Source organism: Helianthus annuus, chromosome 17 (genome assembly GCF_002127325.2).
Source record: "Helianthus annuus cultivar XRQ/B chromosome 17, HanXRQr2.0-SUNRISE, whole genome shotgun sequence".
In the NCBI taxonomy this organism is placed as follows: Eukaryota; Viridiplantae; Streptophyta; class Magnoliopsida; order Asterales; family Asteraceae; genus Helianthus; species Helianthus annuus.
Genome location: NC_035449.2, coordinates 27,709,338 through 27,734,504, shown reverse-complemented (window position 1 = coordinate 27,734,504; position 25,167 = coordinate 27,709,338). Strand labels below are relative to the sequence as shown.

Genomic DNA, 25,167 nt, shown 5'->3' with positions numbered 1-25,167 from the left:
TTCAATGGATGATCTTGCATGGTTTTATTTTCATATAGCTTTGTTATGATTAAGCTATGGTATTAAGAAGTCACACCAAATTAACCACGCTTCCGCAAAGCCAGGGTGTGACACATGATAATATTAGAGTTTGGCTCTACCATATAATAGAATAGAATGTGTTTATAAATGACGGCCGGCTCTTGGACCGGCTAACCTGTGACGTCACTCGAGGCCCAAATTTTTAAAGGGTCCAAAAGGTTTCTATGAGCTTTTATATATATACTTAATTATATATTTAATACATGCATCTACTCATTATACAAAAAAATGTTGGTGGTGGAGTGGAAAAACCATCTCAAGATAATGTAAAGGTCTCAAATTCAAGCCTTGACTCCACCACCAAGGCTTTGTTTTTTTAATTCATTTCCCCCAACCACAATTTTGGACCCAATTTTTTTTGTCACCCAAAGCCTAAATATTTTTGAAAGTTCTCGGGGACGGCTCTAAAATGACCTTTTATGAAATCTTTATTAAATATGAATTTTATTGACGAAAGGCGTAACATGATAATATCATAGTTTGACTCTACCATAGAATAGAATAGAATAGAATAGAATAGAATGTATTCGAGTCACATGTGACATATCAGAGTTTGGGTCTATCATAATATAAGGCTAGTGGATATGGTGATGGTCCATCCTTGGAGGATGATCCGCCACGTAGGCGACACGTCATAGTCCTCCCAATGATGGATCATCCTCCAAAACTAGAGGGCATGGGAGGATGGTCCTAGTCATAGTCCTCCACCACTTTTATGTTTTTTTATTTTTTTTAATCTTCAACTTTTTTTTAACATTTAATAAATAAAGTAACAAAATATTTTCATTAATATTAAAAAATATTACATAAACTTAAAAAAAAATTAAACTTAAAAAAAATAAATTTAAAAAAAAAACATAAACTTAAAAAAAATAAAGTTAAAAAAATAAACTTAAAAATATCCTAATATATTAAAATAAGCTACTAGTCTTCGTCTTCCATGTCGTGGCCGGGTTCGTTTTGAGCGTTGTTCCAAATGTACTCCACCAAGTCCGTTACGAACGTGCTGGATGTTCAATGATGTGCCATTTTTTTGTAGAACACCAAAAGTCCGTTCAATATCTTTTCTCGCACCCTCTTGAAACTTCGCAAACTTTTTTCTTTTGTCGTCTGTCGGGTGCGTAATAGTTTTAACGATTGTCGAGTACGTTGGGTATATCCCATCGGCTAGGTAGTAACCTCGCCTGTATTCCACCCCCGAAACCGTAAAGCTTGTGTCTGGACCTGTACCCGCCACTACATCCTCAAATATCTGTGACTGGTATATGATGTTAAGGTCATTGAGCGAACCAGGTAGACCAAAAAAAGCATGCCATATCCAGAGATCCTGTGACGCAACAGCCTCTAGAATAATAGTCGGATGTCCATGATCTCCCCTAGTATACTGACCTTGCCAGGCAACTGGGCAGTTCTGCCACGGCCAGTGCATGTAATCAATGCTCCCGAGCATTCCTGGGAAACCATGTCTCTGTTCGTGTGCTTGATATAATTTTTGAACGTCGTTTGCGTTCGGTTTTCGCAGGTATCGCTTGCTATACAATTTGACAACCCATTCGCAAAACTTGTGCAAACATCGACGTGCGGTTCTTTCAGACATCCTAATACATTCGTCTAACGCATCGGGTGCGTATTCGTACGCAAGTTGGCGAATGGCCGACGTACATTTTTGTAAATTACTAAAACCCCTTTGCCCCCTAGCGTCGTTTCGCAATGTAAAAAACGGATCAGACTGGGCCATGTCGCCTGTAATACGTAAAAACAGTGTACGACTCATGCGGAACCGACGTCGAAAAATCTCGGCTGGGTACACGGGTTCGTCAGCAAAATAATCGGCTACTAGTTTATCGTGGCCGGCTATAAATTTAAAACGAAACATAAATGAATTAATAATAAAATACATTTTCAAATCTATATAAAACATAAGGAAAAAAAGTAAAATACCTTCTTGGTCTCGGTTATATTTTGCTCGTCTAGTTAGCCGTTGGGACGACCCTTCATCAGCCGCCATGAAGACCTGAGCCGCGTTCATAATCATGTTGTGCATAATACCATCCTCTTCCGAAGATGATGAATACCACGCAGACGAAGACGATGAAGACATAGAAGAAATTGAAGAAATGGGAGAAGGTGAAGACCTGATAATTTTTTATAGAGAGATGGGGTGCTAGCGAGTATAAAAATAGATGAGTTTTTATAAAAAGGGAAGAGGGTTATAAAATGTGAGAGAGATGTGATATTGTAGTGGGTGAAAAGTTGTGAAAAAATGAGTAAAAGAGGTAAGTATTTATAAAAATGGAAGTGAAATGGGGGAGTATTTAAAAAATAGCCGCTATTTTTCAATTAATAATTATCAATTTGTTTTTTTTTAACGGTCATATTCGATTGGGGCCCCACATTTCTTGGACCGTTGCAAACGGCAAGAACGGGACGGGGGGGAGGGGCGGCACGGTGTTCACACCGGCACCGATCCAAGACGGTAGGGGGACGGACCCCATATCATGTAGCCTAATAGAATAGAATATATTCGAGTCACATGTGACATAAAATCACTAATGTTTGACTCTACCATAGAATAGAATGTATTCGAGTTACATGTGACATATCAGAGTTTGGGTCTATCATAATAATAAAATAGAATAGAAATATATTCAAGTCACATGTGACGTAAAATCAGTAAACAACTTAGTAACAAGATAGATCAATTTGAGAAAAGAGGGATATACCTTTCTGTCAGAGGCGGATCCACGTTGTTAATAGGCCAAAGGGTGGGCGAAGGCCCACTGTAGGCCCACATAAGATATAAATTTTTTACTCTTTAAAATTTTGTTTTTTATTTTCTAGCCCAATTTGAGACACCTTTATGATAAATCATAGGCCCACCGTAGAAAGTCATGAAAAAAAACCTACCTTTTATATTTATTGTCCAATCCTTTGTTTTCTTGTTTAACTTTGTTTAATTGATTATTAGTTGTTTAATTTTGTTTATTGGAATTCAAGTTTAACTTTGTTTAATTGATTATTAATTGTTTAATTTTGTTTAATGGAATTCAAATTTGTTTTTTATTTACTCAGCTAACTAACCAATTGAAAATGATTATCGAATATATTGAAAATAACTTGCTTGCTTATCCTAATTATTCTACTATTAGGACTTACAAAAAATGTTAGCAAAAGTGCGATTTCTGACCCGACCTGAATCAGAGTTGGTCCATTCTTTGTTCGTTGTTCAAAAAAAGTTATGTATCTGTCACTGCTTTGTGTTGTTGCTCTCAAGCTCGTGTAAAAGGTAAGAGAGTCATCAATGAGCCATTTTTTGGTGATGTTTGTGGCTAATGTGGAAGGGAAAGTGATGAAACCATTAGTGACAGATTCTGTGAGAAGAGGAGGAGAAAAGGGATGAGGGGAGGGAGTCGTCCACATGCGCTCACGAGGCAACCTAGACTGGTGTGGCGTGACTGCATTTTTAGGTCTTCCCATAGTTGATACTCTAATACACTAGCAAGGAAATACATGTGAATGTGTTGCACCTTTAGAGAGAGATGTTTATCATATAACAAAAGTTCATCACTCTAAATGTGTGACGACAACCAACCTTTAACACGATCAACATGAACAATTGAACATTTTAACTAACTATAACACATTCAGTATGAACATCTTAAGTGACTATGTCCAAAAGTTTATGACGCCCAAATACTCGTTTGAGTCCTCTTGGTAACTTCATGGCATGAGTCACAACGCTCTCTCTTTCCTAATGAAAATCTTATGATCTGGATCGGTCTGGCCCAATCCCCAACCGAGCCCTAGGATTTTTTGTTACTAATAATGACATCGTTCGTAAATATGATTTGAGTATATAAGTCAAATATTCAACTAAAAGTTTTGTAATCAGACAAAAAAACACAAAATTGTAGAAAAAACTCAAAACAAATTTATATTATATGCTAGACTTCATGGATAATTATTATAACTACATAATTGGTGAAAAACACCAAACTAATCTGGTGATGTTGAAATGATTGATTAAGAATGTACAACGTGATGTTGAATGTTAAGGTGTTTTAACCCTTTGGTCTTTTTTAGTTATATGTATAATATCTAATATACAGATGAAGGATATATGTAATATGACATAAAAAAGATCGTTTTTCCTTAAAGTCATGCTTTCAGATTTTAAGGTTAGAATTTTATTTTAATAATCGAAAATAAAAGAACTGCTATGAAGATTCTATATAGTTTGGTATTTTAGTGAATCAAATATATAATGACCACTTTAAAACTTCTGTGATTTAATTAGTTAATTTCGTATCTCTTAAGTGGTGATCGGATCTAATAAAAAACTAAAACAATCACTTGTTAAATAATATTTTTTTCTTTTCACCTAATGTTTGATTTGATTTAGTGCGTAAAGGCTAAAACTCCCTATCATAATCCATTTCACTTGATAAATGCAGTTTCGACTTTAGTCATGTTCTTCCTAGATTATTCATCTCAGGGTATAAACAATGTTATATAACGAAACGATGTTAGACAACGAGATTGGTTATTGAACGGGCTGTCTTACCCGGCGACTGCTTATACCAATTTCAATAGAGCATCTTATCTACATGCCCACGCAGTGACGAAGCTTGAACGAAAAATCAGTGTGTCGGACTCTCAAAATCCAAATCAGTGAGGACTGGACTCTCAAAAATCCAAGATTTTACCCTAAAAAAATCGAAAATTTCTGATAAAATTAACACTACGAGTAAAAAATCAGTGGAGCCAGGGCACCCCGGGCCACTACTATACTTCGCCACTTTGCCCATGGACCCAGAACCCAACAAACCAATTAACCCAAATCTGGCAAAGCCTGTCAAAAAGTCTCACCACATGAATATGCATATGCATTGATGGTTTGTACAGTACAATCCAACAATACAACTCATAGCTAAGACAATTGGGTTGGCAACTTGGCATCACAAAGCCACAAGTCAGTTAGCCTTAGGGTACAAATATTAATGCATATAGTACATACATGAATAGAAGAGCATATCTATCCAATTTATTTTGAACTTGATGTTTGAAAGCATGAAAGGTCAAACTACAAGTTGCTGTTCCAGTTTGTTGTCTAGCAAGCACACTCATTTTCCTGCTAGATTTGCTTGGCTCTTAACTTTTAACAAACAAATGCTCAAAATATTCTAGTACAAGTGTACAACCATCATCATAACCAACTCCAAAACAATATTCTAAAGGCTGCAGCTTTCTCACCCACCAAAAAAGAATACTAATGCTGTCACAAAGATAGGACCACATTAACCCTTGTGGCTCACAAGCTGTTTCGCTCGTATTTTAGACGATAAACACAGGATAGGAATATCCGATAACAAAATCCGTAAAAGTTGAAGGCTTAAGAGTTGTGGACCAAATGATTCATGGGTCAGCATCATATAACGGGTGTCAATTCAATTGTGGCAGGTTGAATCGTTGAACCCAAACACGACCCGTATATTTATTCGTGTCAAAAAAACATCAACCCTAGCCCTAGCAAATAAATCATGTAATCAGAACACGACCCATTGGACCCATTTATCTAAATGAGTTGACGGGTTGTAAACGGATTGACAGTTTGTAATCAAGTTGTAAACGGGTTGGGGCTTGTAAGATATAGGTTAAACATGTTGCCAGGTCCATGTGTTTAATTAAACGGGTTCACTGGTCAACCCAAACATGATGGTTGATTTACAACATAAAACCTGATTATTTTCGTGACATGCTTTTCAGGTGACGTCAACAACTTCCACCACTGGTCAAAGCATAACAAACAACGTGTTTACAAAAAAAAAACCTGAACATTCAACGCGTTTTGGATAATGTTTATTCATTTCCTCTAAAGATAGTGAAACGTTGACCTTTTTAACACGCAAATTAGTTCGCCAATTTAAGAAATGACGGCATTTCTTAACAACCAAACACCAAAAGAGATCATAGTTTCTCAAACGAATTCGCTTAAGATAAAAGTCATCGCCAAAAGATACGCATAACAGTAGGTAATCACAACCACATACACAAAAATAGAAAATGGGAATCATTGATAGCTTTTCAAGAATCTTTTCCCATTAAAATGGCCTACATGGTACCCATCGCATATTAAGATCCATTGAACCACTTTACAAGTTAACTAAGAATATTATGCAAGTAAACATACCTTTCAAAAAAAGGCAGCTTAGTTTTTCTTTTTGAACGGCAAAGAATCTCACGCGTAAACCCACCCTGCTCGGGGCTATGTCCAAGGTCGACTCCTCGACCACCATAAGACCGTGCCCCCTGATGCGCGGAAACCGGATATAATCCGTAAACCCTCGCCCCCCGTCAGGTTCGAACCCGGGATTAAAGCCCCGATTCGTCCGTTCACCCAGATGTCCATCGAAAATGGCCCAAACAGGAATTGAACCTGCATCTCCACTGGGAAGGACATGCCAATTAACCGCTGAACTAAATTCTCAGGACAGGTCGCTTCGTTTTTAAGATTCAAACGTATAGTGGCTGGCCGTTTCAATAGCAAGCAAGAGTTTATTATATGGAAGTGATTTTACACACATGGCAATAAGTTGTAAAGAAGTACTGGGGAATGAATTAATAAAAATCAAATGTACATAACAACAGAATTTGGCTACATAACAATTCCCCAAATCTAACTTCAATAGTTTATCAAAAAGCTCTCTTATATCTTGTTCATGGAATAAGTGAGCAAAACAAAACTAAATAAAAGATAATTGTTCTCTCAAGCACAGACATAGGACCACGGCTCATCATCACCAGTAACCGTATCAGCTCCGGCAGTGAAATCTTCATCAGAACAGTAATAATACCCGTTATTGTCGCTTGCGGCAGTCAAGCAGCAAGAAGACCCTACGGTCAGATAAGGCATGTTATTAAAAGACTGAGCGATTCCACCGGCAATCATAGCTCCACCCATGTTACCGTCACCATGAACATATTCTTCAATCCTGTGCTTAAGTGTCTCAAACATGATCTCTGGCTCGTGCTGCATTGAACGCAGAACATCGCTGCAGGATGGACCAGGCCTGGCGCTTGTAACCGCGAAGCCAAACGGACCATCGCTCTGAGAGACACGAACCACACTCGGACCACCGAACAGATTGTGGACACCCCCGAGGGCCTCCTCGTAAGCCCCTCCTAAGAACATCCCTAAATAGTACTTCATCCCGTTTTCTCCTTCCAATTCATGAAGAGGTAAACTCGATTCACCTCCGATAAACTTGTCGATCTTTCCGTCACTGTCACACGTTAGATCCGATAAAATCCCTCTTCGTGTTGGGCATTCGTCTAGACGATGGATTGGAACAATCGGGAACAGCTGTTCTATCCCCCAGAAATCCGGAACGGATGTGAAAACCGAAAGATTAACATGATAAGTGGTTACAGGATCCGACGCCCCGATTTTCTTTTCGACAAAATCACACAACCCATCGGTAGCAGCCAATTGTTCGATATCCAATGACCCGTCTTTAAACTTCTCAACACATCTCTGTTTCAACTGATCGGCATAAGCCAAACATGCTTCGTAATCCCCTCTAACCGCAGACTGTGACAGGTTATTGTAGTCGGAATGCACGTCCTCCGGGAGCTGCTCGACGAAACCCTGAACGTCAAAAGACGACATGGTCGGAACTGTGTACTTGCTGGACGAAACCGCCTCAAATATTAAAACCGAATGGTGTGACACGAGAGCACGCCCACTCTCGCTACAAATCACAGGATGCTTCACCGAATTCCTATCGCAAACAAACTTAACCGCCTGAACAACCGCCATTGCATATTCGTCCAAAGTATAACTAACAGAAACATCAGAACTAGCGGATTTCGACCCGTCGTAATCAATCCCAAGCCCACCACCTATATCAATAACTTTCATCGAAGCACCAAGGCGGACCAACTCGCAGTAAATCTGCGCAGCTTCACCAACGCCATCAGCAAGCAGCTCCGTCGTAGGTATCTGCGACCCGATATGAAAATGAAGCAACTGGAAACAATCCAACATCCCACATTGCTCAAGCTTTCTCACAACACGAACGATTTGCGTCGTAGTAAGCCCGAACTTCCCTTTCTCCCCAGATGTCGCTCCAAAATGACCCGAATGCTTCGTTCTAAGCTTCGCACGAACGCCAACAACCGGCCGAACACCTAGCTTCATACTAACATCTATAACCGAATCCAATTCTTCCTCTTGTTCAAGTACAATAACCGTATTTAACGAAAGCTTTCGCGCAATTAACGCCAATTCAACATACTCAACATCTTTAAAACCATTACAAATAAGTAAAGATTCAGAACTACCTTTACATAAACAACTCATTGCAAGAAGAAGCTCCGGTTTCGAACCCGCTTCCAACCCGAACCGAAACTCTGATCCGAATTTAACAATGTCCTCTACAACAAACCGATCCTGATTACATTTCACCGGATAAACACCTTGATAAAAAGAACCATAACCGTTGTATTTAACGGCGTAATTAAACGCCGTTTGAAGACATTCGAGGCGGTTTTTCAACACGTCGGGAAACCGGATGATGACCGGCAGGTGCAGGTCTAAACCACCGGTGGATTTCGAATCGGAAACCTTCTTAACGACCTTTAAAAGATCTATCTCCTGGTGGTCCATCGTACGGTCGCCGTGAGGACGAACGGTGACGTTACCGGAACTGTTAATGGCGAAGTATGGCGCGCCCCAACCGTCGATCTTGTACAGAGCGTTAGAATGAGACGGCGTCCAAAGAGTGACGTCAGCGTTAACGGGAAGAGAGGTGTCCCAAGCGACTGCAAGAGCTGCCATGGCGGCGTCAACGGAAAACGTTAGGGCCGGCATCTCTTCCCCGGTGTGGGGGGTGGAATGGAAGAACGAAAGAATTGTAGGGACTGAAATTGGCTATAACCCGCCGAGGCCGGAGCCCCGGCTATCCCCGCAAAAGAAGCAGGGGGGCTGAATTGAACAAATGGTTGTTTTTCAAATTTCAACGTTTGGTATTAACGCCGGTATCTCCAGAATTATCGCTCAGAAGAATAAATTAGAAAGTTTGAAGAAAAATTGGGGTTCAAAATTAACGGAGGAGAAAGTTAACGAATGTGTGGGAATTGTGTCATGCAAAAGAAGGTGACGGAAACCTAACGGTGAGATTGGAGAGATGTGAGGAATCCAGAAAGGAGAAATGTGGAAGTGGGTGAGAATTGTATGGGAGTTGATGTGGCTTTATATAGAGGTTTTTATAGGTTGCCGTTGGCCACAAGACTCCAACTTTTAATTTTAATATTAATATTTATTATTGTTTTAATATTTTCTATTGTTTTTTTTTTTTTTTTTTTTTTTTTTTTTTTTTTTTTTTGAATGGCTAAACTTGCATGTCATGGGGATTGAACCCATGACCTCCACCTATTCTACACCTTAACTAATTCACCAACACCATTGGGCTATTCCCAATGGATAATGGCCAACGAATCCTCCAAACGAGTTACTGACAAAATTCACCACATCTGGATACACTCGTCTTCCGAACCGGGAAAAACCCTCACGTAGGGCGGCCAACTAAGTCATCGGATAAGCATCCAAGATGTCTTCAACCGAGCAAATGCATCCCTTTTTTCATAACGCTCAGAGTTGGATGCAAACCTGCGCCACCAGTTCCGGGAAAAACTTGTCCGCCCGACGGCCCAATGCAGTAAAACCCGCTTTGGTTTGGTTTCGATCTGGCAACCTTCAGAGAGGTCTAGTTCTAAACTTAGTTGTCATCACCAATTTCCTTTAAATTGATGCTAGTGAGAGTTGAACTTAGGACCTCGGCTTAAAGAGAGAAACAAGTGACTAACCATTAGAATAACTTGTAAGAAAATTATTCTTTTAATATTAGTTAAGAAATTAAAACTCCGGTCACCTGGTCAACGGACCACTTTTTTTTTTTTTTTTATCAGTTATAAATATAAATTGGCAAAGTGTTTTGGGTTAGGGCTGCCAGCGAGCTTTCGTTTTTGCAGCTTGTTTGACTTGTTTTATTTTTTGGTTCCTTATCTGCACGAGTGTGTGGGTGTGATTGTACCGTGCTAGCAACTTGCTAGTCTGCGGCTGTTTTAAGTTGGGTTTAATAAAAGTCACTCTTGCCTCCAAAACGAATAAACAAAAGTTCAGTCACCCGGGTAACACAATCACAAAAGGCGATCTTGTATATCTGCAATCGCAGACAGTGCTGGGTAGCCCAAACCCGACATCTCTAATTCCGGAGAAAACCTGATGCTCAAAGGCCCATGACGGTAAACCTTAGGTAAGATTGAATTAAAACTCGAGACATGTGGCCTTCCATTTAAATTTTCACTTCCCCTCCAATGCAAGTTGAGCTAAAGTTCATTGGCTAGTAAACTTCATTGGCTAATAAACCGATGGCAGAGATTGAACGAAAAATCAGGGAAGGTCGGCCTCTCAAAATCAAATATTTTACACCACAAAAAAAATCAAAAATTTTGGTTTAATTAAAACTATGAAGCGAAAAAAATAGAGGAGCCCGGGGCACCCCGACCCCTGTAGTCAATGGACCACTTAGGTTATCATGTTCTCTACTTCCGGTCTATCAACTCAATGGACAAGGGATGAGCTTGGTACCCTACTGGTAATGAAAGTATTGATCCCAAAAATCACTAAAATTGAGTATTGGTACCGGTATTGAAAGTGTTCAGTACGATAATCAAAGATAACAGTGTGCAAAATATTGTATCATATCGAACTGAAAGTATCAATCCCGAACAACGCCAAAAAAAAATATCGAGTTGGTGCCAAAATTCAATTGATACAGTACGATTAGATACCGGCACCGGTTTTATATCTGTGACACCCCAGGAAAAACCAGGAAAACCATGCAACCTAACTAGCTTCCCTTAGTAACTACGTGCTAAATTTTGGGACGAAATTTCTTTCAACTTGGGGATGATGTGACAACTCGTATTTCAGAATTTGTTTTTGTGTTTAATGTAACGTGTATGAACTCTATGTGACTAATTTATGTGTTGGTTTTAATGAATGAATGTTACGTGTTTTGTGTATATGTGTAATGTATGCATGTAATGTATCGCACAAGCCCATTCGGGCCACACCTCTTGTACTCGAAACCACAAGGGCAGCCCATGATGGGTTCGACCCATTCCAATTGTTGCGCATAACCTCATGAGGAGGGAGTATACTCCTCATTACTTGCAAAACACAACACACACCAAACCCTAGTTATCTCCTCTCTCTCTCTCGAAGCCGACGGCATCACATCCCCTTTTCTTGAAGCTTTCTTGATTCGGATCACCCTTGTTCTAGCTTCTAACCGGTTAGTGTTTCACGATTAATGTTTTGTTAGATGATATTAGGATTCCATGATTTGATTAGTGTTTCCATGATTCTTGATGTTGTGATAATGTATGGATAAGTGATATATATAATTGGTTGATGCCTTTAAATGATTGAACCGAACCTATATGATGATTGGGAAACTACTGTTGATTTGGAATTAGGGTTTATGTAATGATGTTTATGTGATGATCGGATTGCATGTTATTGATTCTAAAAACCGAATGGATGCAATGTAATCGACTGTGTGTATGTGTGTTTGGATTAAAGGCATGATCGAATATGAAGTGTTGTATGATGATTTGAATCCAATGATCTGATAGCTTAATGTATAAGTTGTTGCTTATGTTTTGAATATGGTTAGAGTTCATATGAATTATGTGATAAGAACCATGATTTGATCGATTAAAGTGGAGATGGAAACTGTTAGTATTGATTTGATCGAATGAATAAGAAATTGGAAACTGTTAGGAATGATTGCATGATTTTAGGAAACCTACAACTAATCGCACAAGGCTAACCGTACAAGGTTGGTCACACAAGATATGTTAGAGTACAACAGTTAAAGCACTATGTATAACCTCTTAAATCACAGTCGCACAACATCTTGTGGATCGCATAAGGCTGTGCTGATCGCACATGCTGTTGGGCCGAACAGCCCAAAACCCAATCACACAAGTAGTTTTGGATCGCACAAGATAAATGGACCGCACAAGATTCTGTTTATTTTTTTGGGCCGGGTGAATATTGGGTTATGTTATTGGGCCGGGTAGGTTTTTGGATCGCACAACCCATTGTGGATCGCACAAGTTGTGCTGATCGCACAATAGGTTGGGCTGAATGCTCATTGGGCTTTAGTTACCAACTCGCACAAGATGATTGGGCTCGCACAAGCTCGATGGCCCAATCATCCGAGTCGCACAAGTTGGGCCTTTTGTATAATTGACTGCTAATGTGTTCTACGTGTTTGCCATGATCATTACGTGTTGTAACCTGTTAGTTTATGTGTAAAACTTATGTGCACTACTTGAACCTATACCTGACTTATATGGTAACCATGCTAGGACGTGGTTGACCACATATAGCTCAAGTGACCTTTTCGTGTATCTGCCGAGCTAACCTAAGGTGAGTTCACACTTTCTATAAGGCATGGGATTCCCTGTGGTTTGGGAGTGGGTTAAGAAACTAAAACGGAACCTGCATATTCTCCTTGGGTAGAATATGTACCTCCATCCTCCATGGGCAGGATGACAACATTAAACCTGCATATTCTCCTTGTGTAGATTACGTACCTTCATTCCTCCGTAGGAAGGATGACAACATATAACTTACTAGACAAAACTCTATCATGAAGTCCCTCATTTTTATATCGACTTAATTGTCGGGCCAATGGCGAGCGGGTCATTAGTTAATAGCGCTATTAGGGTTGACAAGCCTCACATCGTGCCGGTAGGATGGGCGTGTACTAATGGATCTGGGCCCTTAGTCAATGATGATAGACATTGACGTAGGGCACAACTTACTTCAGTCAATTGTCGATATGGTAACGGTCTAGTGGTTTACATGGGGAAGCCCCCCACTGGTTATGGTTTGGGAAACAAGGAAATGGTTAACTCATGGTTTTCGAACACACTTACGGTTTTTGGAACAACTTTAAAGTGGACAACCAACTGTGAACTCGCTCAACTTAGTTGTTGATTTGTTGTTACATGCTTTGCAGGTCGTTAGGTACTTTTATGGAGCTTGTACGAGAAGGAGGAGTCGTTGTGGGACATGGACTGTTGTGTTCCATGTTAAACATTTAAACTATTAAAACTTATGTTTTGGTTTTACACTTTATGCTTCTGCTGATAACTTGAACTTTGTTAATTTATTTTGGACACCAATTATATTGTGGTTGGTTTTATATTTACTTTAATACGTTGTTCAATATGATTGGTGACTTGATCCTGGTCAGTCACGCCCCCTGCTGTGATACTCCGCTTGTGGATTTTGGAGTGTGACAATATCGATATTTTTCGATGCCTAGTATGGATTGCTCTCTACAATGCACCAATCACCACGTACAATATCAAGGTGTTTCTGTTTTGGATAGAATTTATGTTTATTTCTTTTTTATAAAAATGGTGCTTTAATGTTTTAGCTTAGTTAGCCGATACTCAATCGATACAGTATGATTAGATACCGGTTTAATATCGATATTATTTCTTTTTTATAAAAATGGTGCTTTAATGTTTTAGCTTAGTTAGACGATACTCAATCGATACAGTATGATTAGATACCGGTTTAATGTAGATATTTTTCAGTACCCAATATGCCACCAGTCACCACGTACGTTAAGTGTTTGGATAGAATTTATATTTATTTCTTTTTTATAATAATGTTGCTTTTATGTTTTTAGCTTATTTAGCCCATACGTATTCATTATAGATACATGTTAGGGACAATTACATATTTCCCCTTAAAAAACTTCTTAATTGTATATTTATCCAACTTAAAATTAAAATTGCATATATCCCCTTACTTAACTAATAAAATTGCAAATCTACCCAATTTGAATTATTTCATTAAAAACAAGTTATATAGTGACATTTTTACCCTTATTTTTACTGGAACTTTAAAAAATAAAAAAATTTACTCATTTTCATAGTTTTTGTCGCTTTTTCACAATTCTTTTTGTTTTTATTTTTTTTACGTTTTGTTTGTTAGTTTACTTTTGTTGTTTTTTTTACAATTTAAACATTAAAATAAACCACTAAAGTACGTAGATGCATATTTTTCTATAGAATATAAAGAATTTATGAATAAGTGGGAGCTTAATTAGAGGACTACAGACCAAAGAAAAAAAATGCAACTTGCTTTAAACGTATATTAATGTATATATTTATAATCAGTTGAAAATCATTCTAGTTAGTTTTTTTTACTAAGTTATTTGTTTTATGTTTTTTCTTTTAATCATTAAATACATTTATAAATCAGTTGAAAATCACAAACACCCCTAGATATATCTTAGTAAAACAAATAACTTAGTAAAAAGGCAAAAAAACAACAACAAAAAAAAACTAACTAGCAAAATGTAAAAAAATAAAAACAAAAAGAATTTTGAAAAAGCCAGTAAAAATGAATAAATATGTAATTTTTTTAAAGTTTTAGCAAAAAAATAAGGGTAAAAAAGTTATTATATAACTTGTTTTTTTATGAAATAAATCAAAATGGGTAAATTTGCAATTTTATTAGTTAAGAAAGGGGATATATACAATTTTAATTTTAAATTGAGTAAATACGAAATTAAGAAATTTTTAAGGGTACATATGCAATCGTCCTTACATTTTATATTTACTTGTATGATGAATCAATGATGTTTTAGGGTATGTTTGACATGTAGTTTTTAGGAGCTTCTAGCTTTAAACTTTTAAGAAAAAGCTCTAACTCAATAAAAAGTCTTGTTTGATTGAAGGAACTTGAAGCTTTTAGGTTAGGAGCTTGAAGCTTTTGGTTGAACGCTACTACAAGTAGCGTTTAGAAGGAGCTACAAGCTTTTAGGGAAAAATGATTATTTTAACCTCTAAAAATAAGAAACTTTTTAATGCAACAACTTTCTAAATTTTTAGTTATGTCCATTTTGGTCATTTTATACATTTTATTAAAAGCTCCAGCTAATCTGTCAAACACCAAATATATCTAAAAAGCTACAGCTACTAGCTACCAGCTTCCAGCCACCAGTTATCAGCTTCCAGCTACCAGCCACTAGCTACTTTTGCCCAACAAACCCTTAATGGTTTTAACTTTTTAATAACCAATAAGTATTAAATACTAAATACGACTATACGAGCTTATTCAATTTATACGAAAAAAAAATTAAAGATTGAAATTTGGAAATGGGAGTTTTTTTTTAATGGCAAATCTGGATACCGACGAACCACTAAAGTATTATTTTTCCACCAACGGAACCACCCGATCATATCCATCTCCATTAGGCAATAACGCCTATACACCAACTCAGAAAAAATCCCAATAAATCTCAGAGAACCCTATTGTAGAAATCAAACCCAAGATCTAATGGTTCATAAGCCTTATCTCTCCTCCAAAAAGCCACTAGGCTATAATGCCATGGGCAAATGGAAGTTTATTTTACATATCTTTTTTTCATGTTAAGTTAGAGGAACCCTTAGAGCATTCACATCCATGGCATGAAATTCTGTGTGTGGTGTTTTTAAAATATAAAGAGTATAAAAAGTGATTGTGAGTGGAAGAGAGAGAAAATGTTACTGTTCATCTGTATATTTAGGGGGACACTGTTCATCCCCTATAATTTTTTAATATATTTTGAAAGTGGTTGTGAATGGATGAGAGAGAAAATGTAATGATAAAGGTGGTAAAAAATATTATTTAATTGAGAAGGAGAAATAGAATGTAATATTTTTTTAGTGTAATTTAGAGTGAAAATATGGTGAGATGGATCATGGATGTGAATGCTCTTAGAGCAAAGGTATGGAACTCATCTTCTTATGACATTACTACTATAGCGCCCTCATCACCGTTTCCAAAGCATGGGATTATGGAGGCGCCATGGACTAAGTCACTAGACACATAAGGGCATGTGTAGTCATAAAGCCCTCAAAGGGGCGTTATGCGACATGTGGCGCGCCACGTCAGCAAGGGGCTTTATGGGGCTTTATACAATTTGAGGCCGTAGTCATAAAGCCCCTGTGTAATCATTACTCAATTAATTTAATTTTCAATTTTTTAAATAATTTATAAGTTTTATAAAATAAAAAAACATTTCATTAAATAAAAAACACTACATTAAAATTAAAAAAAAAGTTACACTAAAAAAAATTACACCTAAAAAATAAATTACACCTAAAAAATAAATTTATTCTTCGGTGTCATCTTCGTTCTCTCCTTCTTCCTCTTCGTTTTCTCCAGCATCTAAACCTACGTCTTCAAAGTTCCCGTCTTCGAATTCCTCAACCACTTCTTCCTCGGAATCTTCGTCGTGATCATTGTTTAATCGAATTGGGCGAATCGCCCAAGCATGCTCAACCAAATCCGCCTTCAACGTGTTATGTATTTCTCTAGATCGCAGTAGTTGAGCATTTGCGAGTCTCTCTTCCGTTGTCGCTTGGGGTAGTTCGACCAAATCTTCGGGAATATAGTTTTGGCATATCGCTTTTCCATCATCCTCAATGATCATATTATGCAAAATGATGCAAGCATACATGGCCATTCGTATTTTATCCTTATGCCACATGCGACAAGGATTTCTGATAAAATGCCATCGTTGCTGTAGAACCCCAAAACACCTCTCGATGTCCTTTCTCGAAGACTCTTGTAATTTTTTAAAATACTTTCTTTTTTCATCGAAAGTTTCAGAAAACGTTTTAACAATAATCGAATACTCAGGGTAGATACCATCGCCCAAGTAGTAGCCATGCTCGTAATCGTTCCCGTTTGCATGGAATCCGGCCTTTGGTATAGTTCCAGAAATGTAGCCCTCGATTATTGGTGAAGCCTCTAACGTATTAATATCGTTAAAACACCCGGCTACACCAAAGAAGGCCGACCAAACCCAAAGGTCGTATGACGCAACACCTTGTAATACCAAAGTTGGCCCTTTTTGATCACCCCGTGTATGTTGACCTCGCCATGCGGTTGGACAATTATACCAACGCCATTGACGACAATCCAAGCTACCAATCATGCCGGGTATTCCATGCTTTTCTAGATGCACCTCATATATTTTTTGAAGGTCGTTCCAAGTGGGGTTTCTCAAATAACGTTTTCCATATAACTGGCATATTCCTAAAATATAATTTAATATACAAAAGTTTTACTAACAAGTTACGAAAAAATAAATATATAAAAGTAAATAAATAAAAGACAATAAAAAATTACCATAGCAAAAATGTTCCAAGGTATCTCGGGTTGTTTTCTCCGCCATCTTCAAATACTCGTCGTTGATGTCGTACGTGTTTCCGTATGATAATACGCGTAAGGCGGATGTGACCTTTTGAATTGAGGTGAAGCCTAGATATCCTCGTGCGTCCATTCTTTGCTTAAAGAAATCATACGTATTTTCCAAGTCATTATTAATGCGCAAAAATAACCTTTGGCTCATCCGAAAACGTCGTCTAAAAACATTCGGTCCGTGAACCGGTGCCGCATCAAAATAGTCTTTCATCAAACGCTCGTTCGCGGCTTCACGATCTCGCAAGATATAGGTGCGTCGCAAGATGGGTCGTGGAGGGGGAGTAGGCCGAATGTTCTCAAATGCTTGTAGCACAAAAGTACATGCACTCGTAACCGCTTCTTCCTCGGCCGCGTCTTCGTCGGGCGAAAAATATCTTCGGTGAATTTCGGTGAAAGACTCTTCCGAAGGGGAACCCATTTTTTATAAGGTGACACTAGGTTTTTTAAAAATATATAGAGAATGAGAATGAGAATGTATTGAGTTGTAGAAAAAATGGAAGAATATGAGGTTATTTATAGTGTGAAAAATAAAAAAAATTGATTTTTTTTTAATATATGACCGTTATCAAACGGTCAAAAATTAAAATTCATCATCTCCTCGCGCCGCGATATGCATAACGCCATTTCTTTTTTTTTTGGTCATGGCGCCCCGGGGGGCGGTGTTCTAGGCGCCATAGCGGCGCTATGGCTCTTTCTCGTGCCCCAGTACATATAACCTAATGAGTGCCAAAAGCTCTATTGGAGGCCCATTAAATTTTAAATCGTTGATTTAGTAATTCTAAATTAAAATAAAATTAATTGGGTTAGGGTTCAATTAGTTTAGGAGTGCCAAAGGGAAATAAGTTGAAAGGCGGGAGTGTTGTCGTACAAATCAAAATTTGTGAGTGCTATCGGCCAATTGATGAAAACTAAGGTTATTTAAATCCAATATTTTTTTTTGTATAGTTGATTTGTATTTTTTTTTATTTCATTTAAATTTTATATTTTAGTAGAATTTTTGTTGTTAATATATAAAAAAAAGGTGGGAATGAAAACAAGAAAAAAAATAAAACTATGGAATGAGTAAAGGACTTTATTCCAAGGATTGGCTCTGAGGGTTGGTCATAGAGTTCCTGTCTCGAACTCGTCCGCTGCCGGTGGATTGCTCAAGTTGTTTTCCCGGCAAGAACGAGTCACTGCATGCCGGCCAGAGGATGGATTAGGACAACTTAGTTAAGGGTAGGGGCTTTAAAGCCCTCTTTATCTACGTGACGTCGATGTGGTGCAGACATGACATTTTAAAGTCCCTAGGGGCTTTATCCCGCACTGTAGCGTTCCGTATTTTTTTCATTTCTTTTTCTAATTTATTGTAATTCATATTTTCATATTTTTGTCCGATCATACTTGCATAATACGTAAACAATCACGAATACGCATTTTTTTCCAAAACCAAGCCATACGTCGAATTTATATTTTATTTGAAATGTAATCAAACGTGTTATTTTATTATACATACTTGCATACATCTTAAAACCCTAAAAACATGCTTAACATTGAGTTTATAGCATAAAATAATCAACAAAACAACTCAAATGGCTAAAAATGATTTTTTTTTTGTTTTGTAATTTTGACGGTCCATGTGGACCGTGTGGACCTCCTTACTATCCGTATAGAGTGTCGCTGCAGTAGAAAATGCGAAATTGTTTGATTTTTTTTTTATATTTCCCTCCTCCTAACTGCCAACCACCTTCACTAAACACCCAACCACTTACCCTCATTATAAATACAACACTTCCCCACTTTCGAAGCACTTTCCACACTCCAATAATTTTCTCAAACACTCTCTAATCTCTAAGAAATCCAATTTCGGGCAGAAAGTTATAAAATCAAAACAATGAGTTTTGGCCACTTTCTTACACTTGTTTTCTTGTTTTTCTTCTTACCTACACTTAGATAACCTCTATGAGTATTACCACATGTTTACCAAGGTAAACCAAGATGGTAAACCACCATTTTGAGGTCCAAGTAAAGAATTTTGTTAAACTTTATGTACTTGTTTTCCTTTACCTGTTTTTGGAATATCATCAAGTCACCAACAAACTTCCATTTTGAAGGACTTGGATTGAGGTTAATTTCCAGAAACATGAGGTCTTATACCTCCAGTTATTATCCTTGTAAGTCATTACTACCTACAAAACAATAAAGTGAGCGAAACTACATCAAGTCTCCAATCAGGTGATGTTGGAAGCACTCGTCTAGGATGTACCTCACTTGTTACTTAACACATTAGATAGTTTATTTTTATACAATTCTTACTTATATTAATGACCATCTGAATCATCAACTATGTTAGTGATTTTGTGCAATGGTGAATTCTTGAGACTAAAGGATTTATCTTATCTCTAATGTTTGACTATGCTTGACTATATACATAGGACAATGCTAGACAGAAAACACTCATTTAGGTAGAAAACTCTGGAAACCCAAATCTCCCCCCATTTTTACCCAACCTCCCGACATTTTTTTTTTGAAAAAAATAACACATGTAATATACATGTTTTAGAGTGTTTTGGGCCAAAAAAAACAAAAAAGCGCCGAAGGGATTTTTTTAAAAAAAATAAACAAATTTCAGTGCCTAACATGTGTTAGGCAAAAAAGACAGAAATTGCTGAATTTTTTTTTTAAATTATCCCTTCGGCGCTTTTTTGATTTTTTTGGCCCAAAAGTCTTAAAAACATGTATATTACATGTGTTATTTTTTTCAAAAAAAAAAAATGTCAGGAGGTTGGGTTTTCTAGGGTTTTTTATATAGATAGGGTTTTCTATATAGCCCAACCCATACATAATAATATATATACATAACACTTACTTTAAAAACTAAACCATAATATCAACAAATCCATGGTTGGATGTGATACCGTAATGTGGATAATACCTTGATCTTAGATTTCCTTTTTTGGCTTCTAATGAGTGTTTAACACTCATGAAAAACACAAACTAATAATATTGTCCAAATAAGTGTCTAAGCAATATATGTTTTATGTATTTTTATACTCGTATATTTCGTTTATTTTTCAATCTCCAAGTCCTCATACTCATACACCTTTGTTTACATTAATAGGGTAACTTTGGTGATTCCATTCTTCAAACCGTTCACTCACATTTTGTGGAAAAACTTCTCAAACCGTGAATCCATACTTTACCCTTTTACGCTTTAAACACTATTTGGGTTGCAACATGTATTCATACTAAAAATGTTGGAAATTTAGATGGTGTGAATGGATATTAATTTAGTGAAATTATAATTTAGTAAAAGTATAATTATTTAGTAGACTCTTCATATGGGTGATAAACTCTTAAGTAGATTTTTATGTCAATTTATTAGTTTTTATTAGAGTTTATGTCTCTAATAAAATCTCTAATAAAGTGAGACTTTTAGTAGAGTTTTTATGTCAATTTATTAGTTTTTATTAGAGTTTATTTCTCTAATAAAGTGAGACTCTTCTCTACCCCATATCTCTTGTATGCAAAGTAGGTTATGTGCTTAACTTGATGAAGCTAATTACAAGTAGAGAATTGAAAGTGGAAATTTTAGATGAAAAAATAGAAGAGTTCTTGGAGATACTTGAAGATCCATATGTTGGGTACTTAGAGAGATATGTTTTCTCTATTCGATTTCCTCATCTTCATACCATTATTTCCCATAAGTTCTAACACTATAATTTTATCCAGTGTAACCTCGGGCGCGTGGCCATCTCCGGCAGTACATACTGCTTCGGCTGTTGTACCCTAGGAGACAGACGCGTCGTCTTTAGTAGAGGCGCGAAATCTGTTTTAAGGGAAGCGTGTTGAACACGTGCCTCAACCAAAATCGTCAACGTTTTAGTGTGCTCTTTGTTGCTGTCAAGGAGTATTTTTCAAGACTCAATAAGATGAATACTCGAGTCTAGGATGCTATCAAATGCGCGTGAAGGACCCACCAGAGATGCGGCTTGAATCAAGATTGGTATATAAAATTATATTTTATATTATTTTTATTTAGTTATTGCAACCGGTATTGTACTATGATATTTCCTACGAAAAACGAGAGCCTCGTTATTATATATTTTGTAATTATATTTTATAAAAAGTGAACCTAGTTCCTACAAACTTAAAACAGATTTCGTGAGATTGTTCTACAATCTTAAAACCTTATTTATTAGGATTTTGGGTTCACAAAAGGATTTATAATAAAAGAAAATATTTTTAAAGATTATGATCTTATAAATATTTTCTTTTGGGAAATATGTATGTGGTACAACTTGTTGTGTTTGGATTTATTGAGATTGAGATACAATCTTAAATCCTATACTGTGGTACAAAACGAATAGTTTTGGTTCAACCGGTTGGTTTTTGAAACGATTTTGAGAATCGTTAATTTTTCTAACTTTTGTGTTAGATCGGGTTTATTAGTGTAAACCATACGTTTTTTGTAAATGTTAAATTTTCTAACATGTGTGTTAGACCAGAATTATTGATGTAAATCATACGTTTTTTGTAAACGTTAAATTTTCTTAAGTAGAGTTTTTTATGTCTTTAAATAAGAGTTTTATGTTACTTGATTAGAGTTTTATGTCTCTAATTAATTCTCTATTTAAAGTAAACTCTTCATCCACCCATGGATTGATATGAACAAATAAGTCTTATGATTTTTGTAATCATTTGTCTTCTAACATGTGTGTTAGAAATGTTCATGAAACGCGTTAGTTTGGAAAGAATTTTTTAATTGTTTAGTTTCTAACGCGTGTATTAGAAATGACTTATTTATTTGAATCATATATGTGTTTTTGTAGGATCGTTTGCGGACCCGAACGAGTCGATCAGAGGTGTTCTACTCAAAATGAAAGGCAGAAACAGACATAATGAGTTAGATTCAGCAAGATATCACTTTAATCTGTCTTGTTTATTGATTCTGGTAACAATTACAGCACGTAGACACTTCGACAGCGCTCCGTCGTCGGTAATACTCTTCCCTAATTCCGTATGAAATGAAACGGAATCAAACCTATGTATAGACCATCTAATTTCGCATGAACATACTCACACGAAATCACTATACACACGAAATTACAATCTCGCACGGAATTACATGATGTCTCTTCATACGGAATTAACACTTTCATGTGGAATTAGCTCTAGTTCATGATTCCTCGATCTTCATGCCACATGCAATGCAAGACTCGATACAAGATGAAGTCGACATGTGTATGCACCAACAGACTCCCCCTCAGATGTTGACGAGTCTACAGTGTCGAGTCTTTGTTATCTTCAGTCTTTATCAGTCTGCCTGTTTTCTTTGATTCTTTCAGCACCAACACACTCCCCTCTAACAAACTTCTTCTTGGGTGACTTCAGACTCCCCCTATCGATTTGCTGGGATTGCAGACTGGCTTTCACAGGATCAGAATAGAAACCTGGCTCTTTGAAATCACAAAGACCTCAGGCATCGGAAACCTGGCATCCTGCATATTCTCTACCACACAATAAATTTTACAAAATATAACATTTAACAAATTTATCTATCCAGACTTTCCCTCAAATTATATCCAGAATGATATATCAATGATTAGATCTGATGAACCACTTGTAAGAAATTTTCAAACATTCTTAGATTAATCCAACTCCCCTTCAAATTTATCATCATTCTTAGCACTCGGAATTTTGAAAATCAGCTATTCAACATCAGTTGTCGAAAATCTTTTTGGATTTTTCAAAAGTTTATGCTAAAACACACTTAAAATCTTTTTGGGATTTTGTAAAATGAAATGTAGTAAAGAAATATTTACAAACAATATTTTTGTGAGTTTGTGTAAGAGGATCATATCAGTTTAAGAGACAAATCACTAACACCTTTAAGCTTTAAACATTTTAACTTCTAAACAATTCACCTAGATTGTCAGTATATTTGTCCACTTAAATTTTCACACAAAGTTCAATTTTTTTCGAGATACGAGATTAATGTCTTAAGCACTTAAACTTATTCGCGTGTCCTACCACTTGAATATACTCCTGTATCCAGATCCCAATATTCAGTCTTACAGGTGAGTATACCTAGATGATATCTGTAAAAGGGTTAAATGCGAAACCGTGAGAGCTCAGGTCAGAACTTCTGTTCAGCAGAGAGATGACGGTTCGACTTTAGGTGTGTTCCCTTTAGAGAATCTTTTCTTCAACAGCACATGATTAGCATTTTTCAATGTTTCATCATTTTTGTACTGAGGGCGGCGCTATATTTCAAGCAATTTGCAAAGTATTATACGGGGGCTAGGCTATTGCTTCCGCAAAATCAGAAGTCCCGGGAAAATACCCCAGATATCACTGAGTATAAAGACCTAGTATCTCAGAAAGAGGGACCTTTCAAACAAGATTTCGGGGGTTACCCATATGTCACACCCCGATTTCCACGTGTATCACCGGTGGGCCCGGTGGGGGATTACCGTGACGATGTTGGCAACAATATAGTCAAACCACACAATTATATAAATGCACAGCGAAAGCTTAAAGATAAATATATACTTCAACCTCTGGTTGTAATATCAAATGTATTACAGAAGTCGAATGTATCCACAGCGGATCAAAATAATAAAATATTGTTCATTCAGATTCGGCATCGAGTTTGCGAGACTATTCGTGATGCTTAGGAAGTTAATTACCAGCCAATTCCGTATAGTACATGCACTTAATCTTTTGGGGGAAAATACGTCAGTTTACACTGGTAAATACGTTCAACTGACACATTTGAAAATGTTTATTAAAATTGATTTGAATGCACAAGGCACAAACTCTTTTATAACTTGGGAAAATTATTAAAATCTTGTGAACGTATTACATGTTCTTTTATGCGTTCAGTAGCCCGGGTCGTGCCGGGTTAAAGATTAATAGACACACCACATTGCGTAAAACCGTAGTATAAAAACCAACGGCTACGTCTTTTAATTTAATGTCGACAATATATACCGGGTGTACGCCTACACCGGGATGTCGATGGTCGTGGCCATTTCGTAAAATGATGCCAAGGATATCCGGGACAACGGTCATTAACCCCCCAAAGGCTTATAAGAAACAAAACTTTTTAAATGAGCCGATCATAATATTTAATTAACCACCTAAGCGATGGAAGATATGATGCTCAATCAAGCGGTAAATATTATACCGTAACCCAAGCCCGTATAGGGGAAATAAGTTAAAAGTATTTACCTTTGCAAGTATATTTCCTTAATTTGATTAAATCACCGATAGCTTTTACTGGGCTCCTAATCTGGAACGAAGGTTTTAATTAACCTCTTAGAATCCTAACGAGTCTTTATAATGGCCGTAGCCTAGACCGGTTGGTTCCGGAATATAAATATGGTTTAATCGCGCGAAAAGGCGAAAACCGAGAACGGAATGTGATTCTGCCCCAAACAAGTTCAGAGACTTGTTTTATATGGGTTCAAGGTTCACACTCTGGATTTTGGGGTCCAAATAATATAATTTGACCTGTATCGGCTAATTTATGAAAACTAGTTTCATAAGCCGAACCGTGCGCGCAATAGGCGAAACGGTTAACCATGAGAGTCTTACGTTTATTTCCTAAGTCAATATGCCTTAAAGAGGTTGTGGTATCAGTAGGATACCTTCCGTGATGCCCGTAACGAGCTTAAGTTAATATTATGCCCCGTAGGGGCTTTTCGGTCATTTTAAAGACTTTTAAAGAGCTTTTCGAGTTCTACAGG

At 37.0% G+C, this 25,167-nt stretch overlaps 1 protein-coding gene across 1 annotated transcript; it reads right to left on the bottom strand.

The window, feature by feature from the left end:
- Window positions 1–6,674: 6,674 nt before the first annotated feature.
- On the bottom strand, window positions 6,675–9,324 carry LOC110920766 (arginine decarboxylase). The gene has a single exon (XM_022164961.2). It carries the CDS (start codon window positions 8,951–8,953, stop codon window positions 6,848–6,850), a length of 2,106 nt encoding a protein of 701 aa, XP_022020653.1. The 5' UTR covers window positions 8,954–9,324; the 3' UTR covers window positions 6,675–6,847.
- Window positions 9,325–25,167: the final 15,843 nt, after the last annotated feature.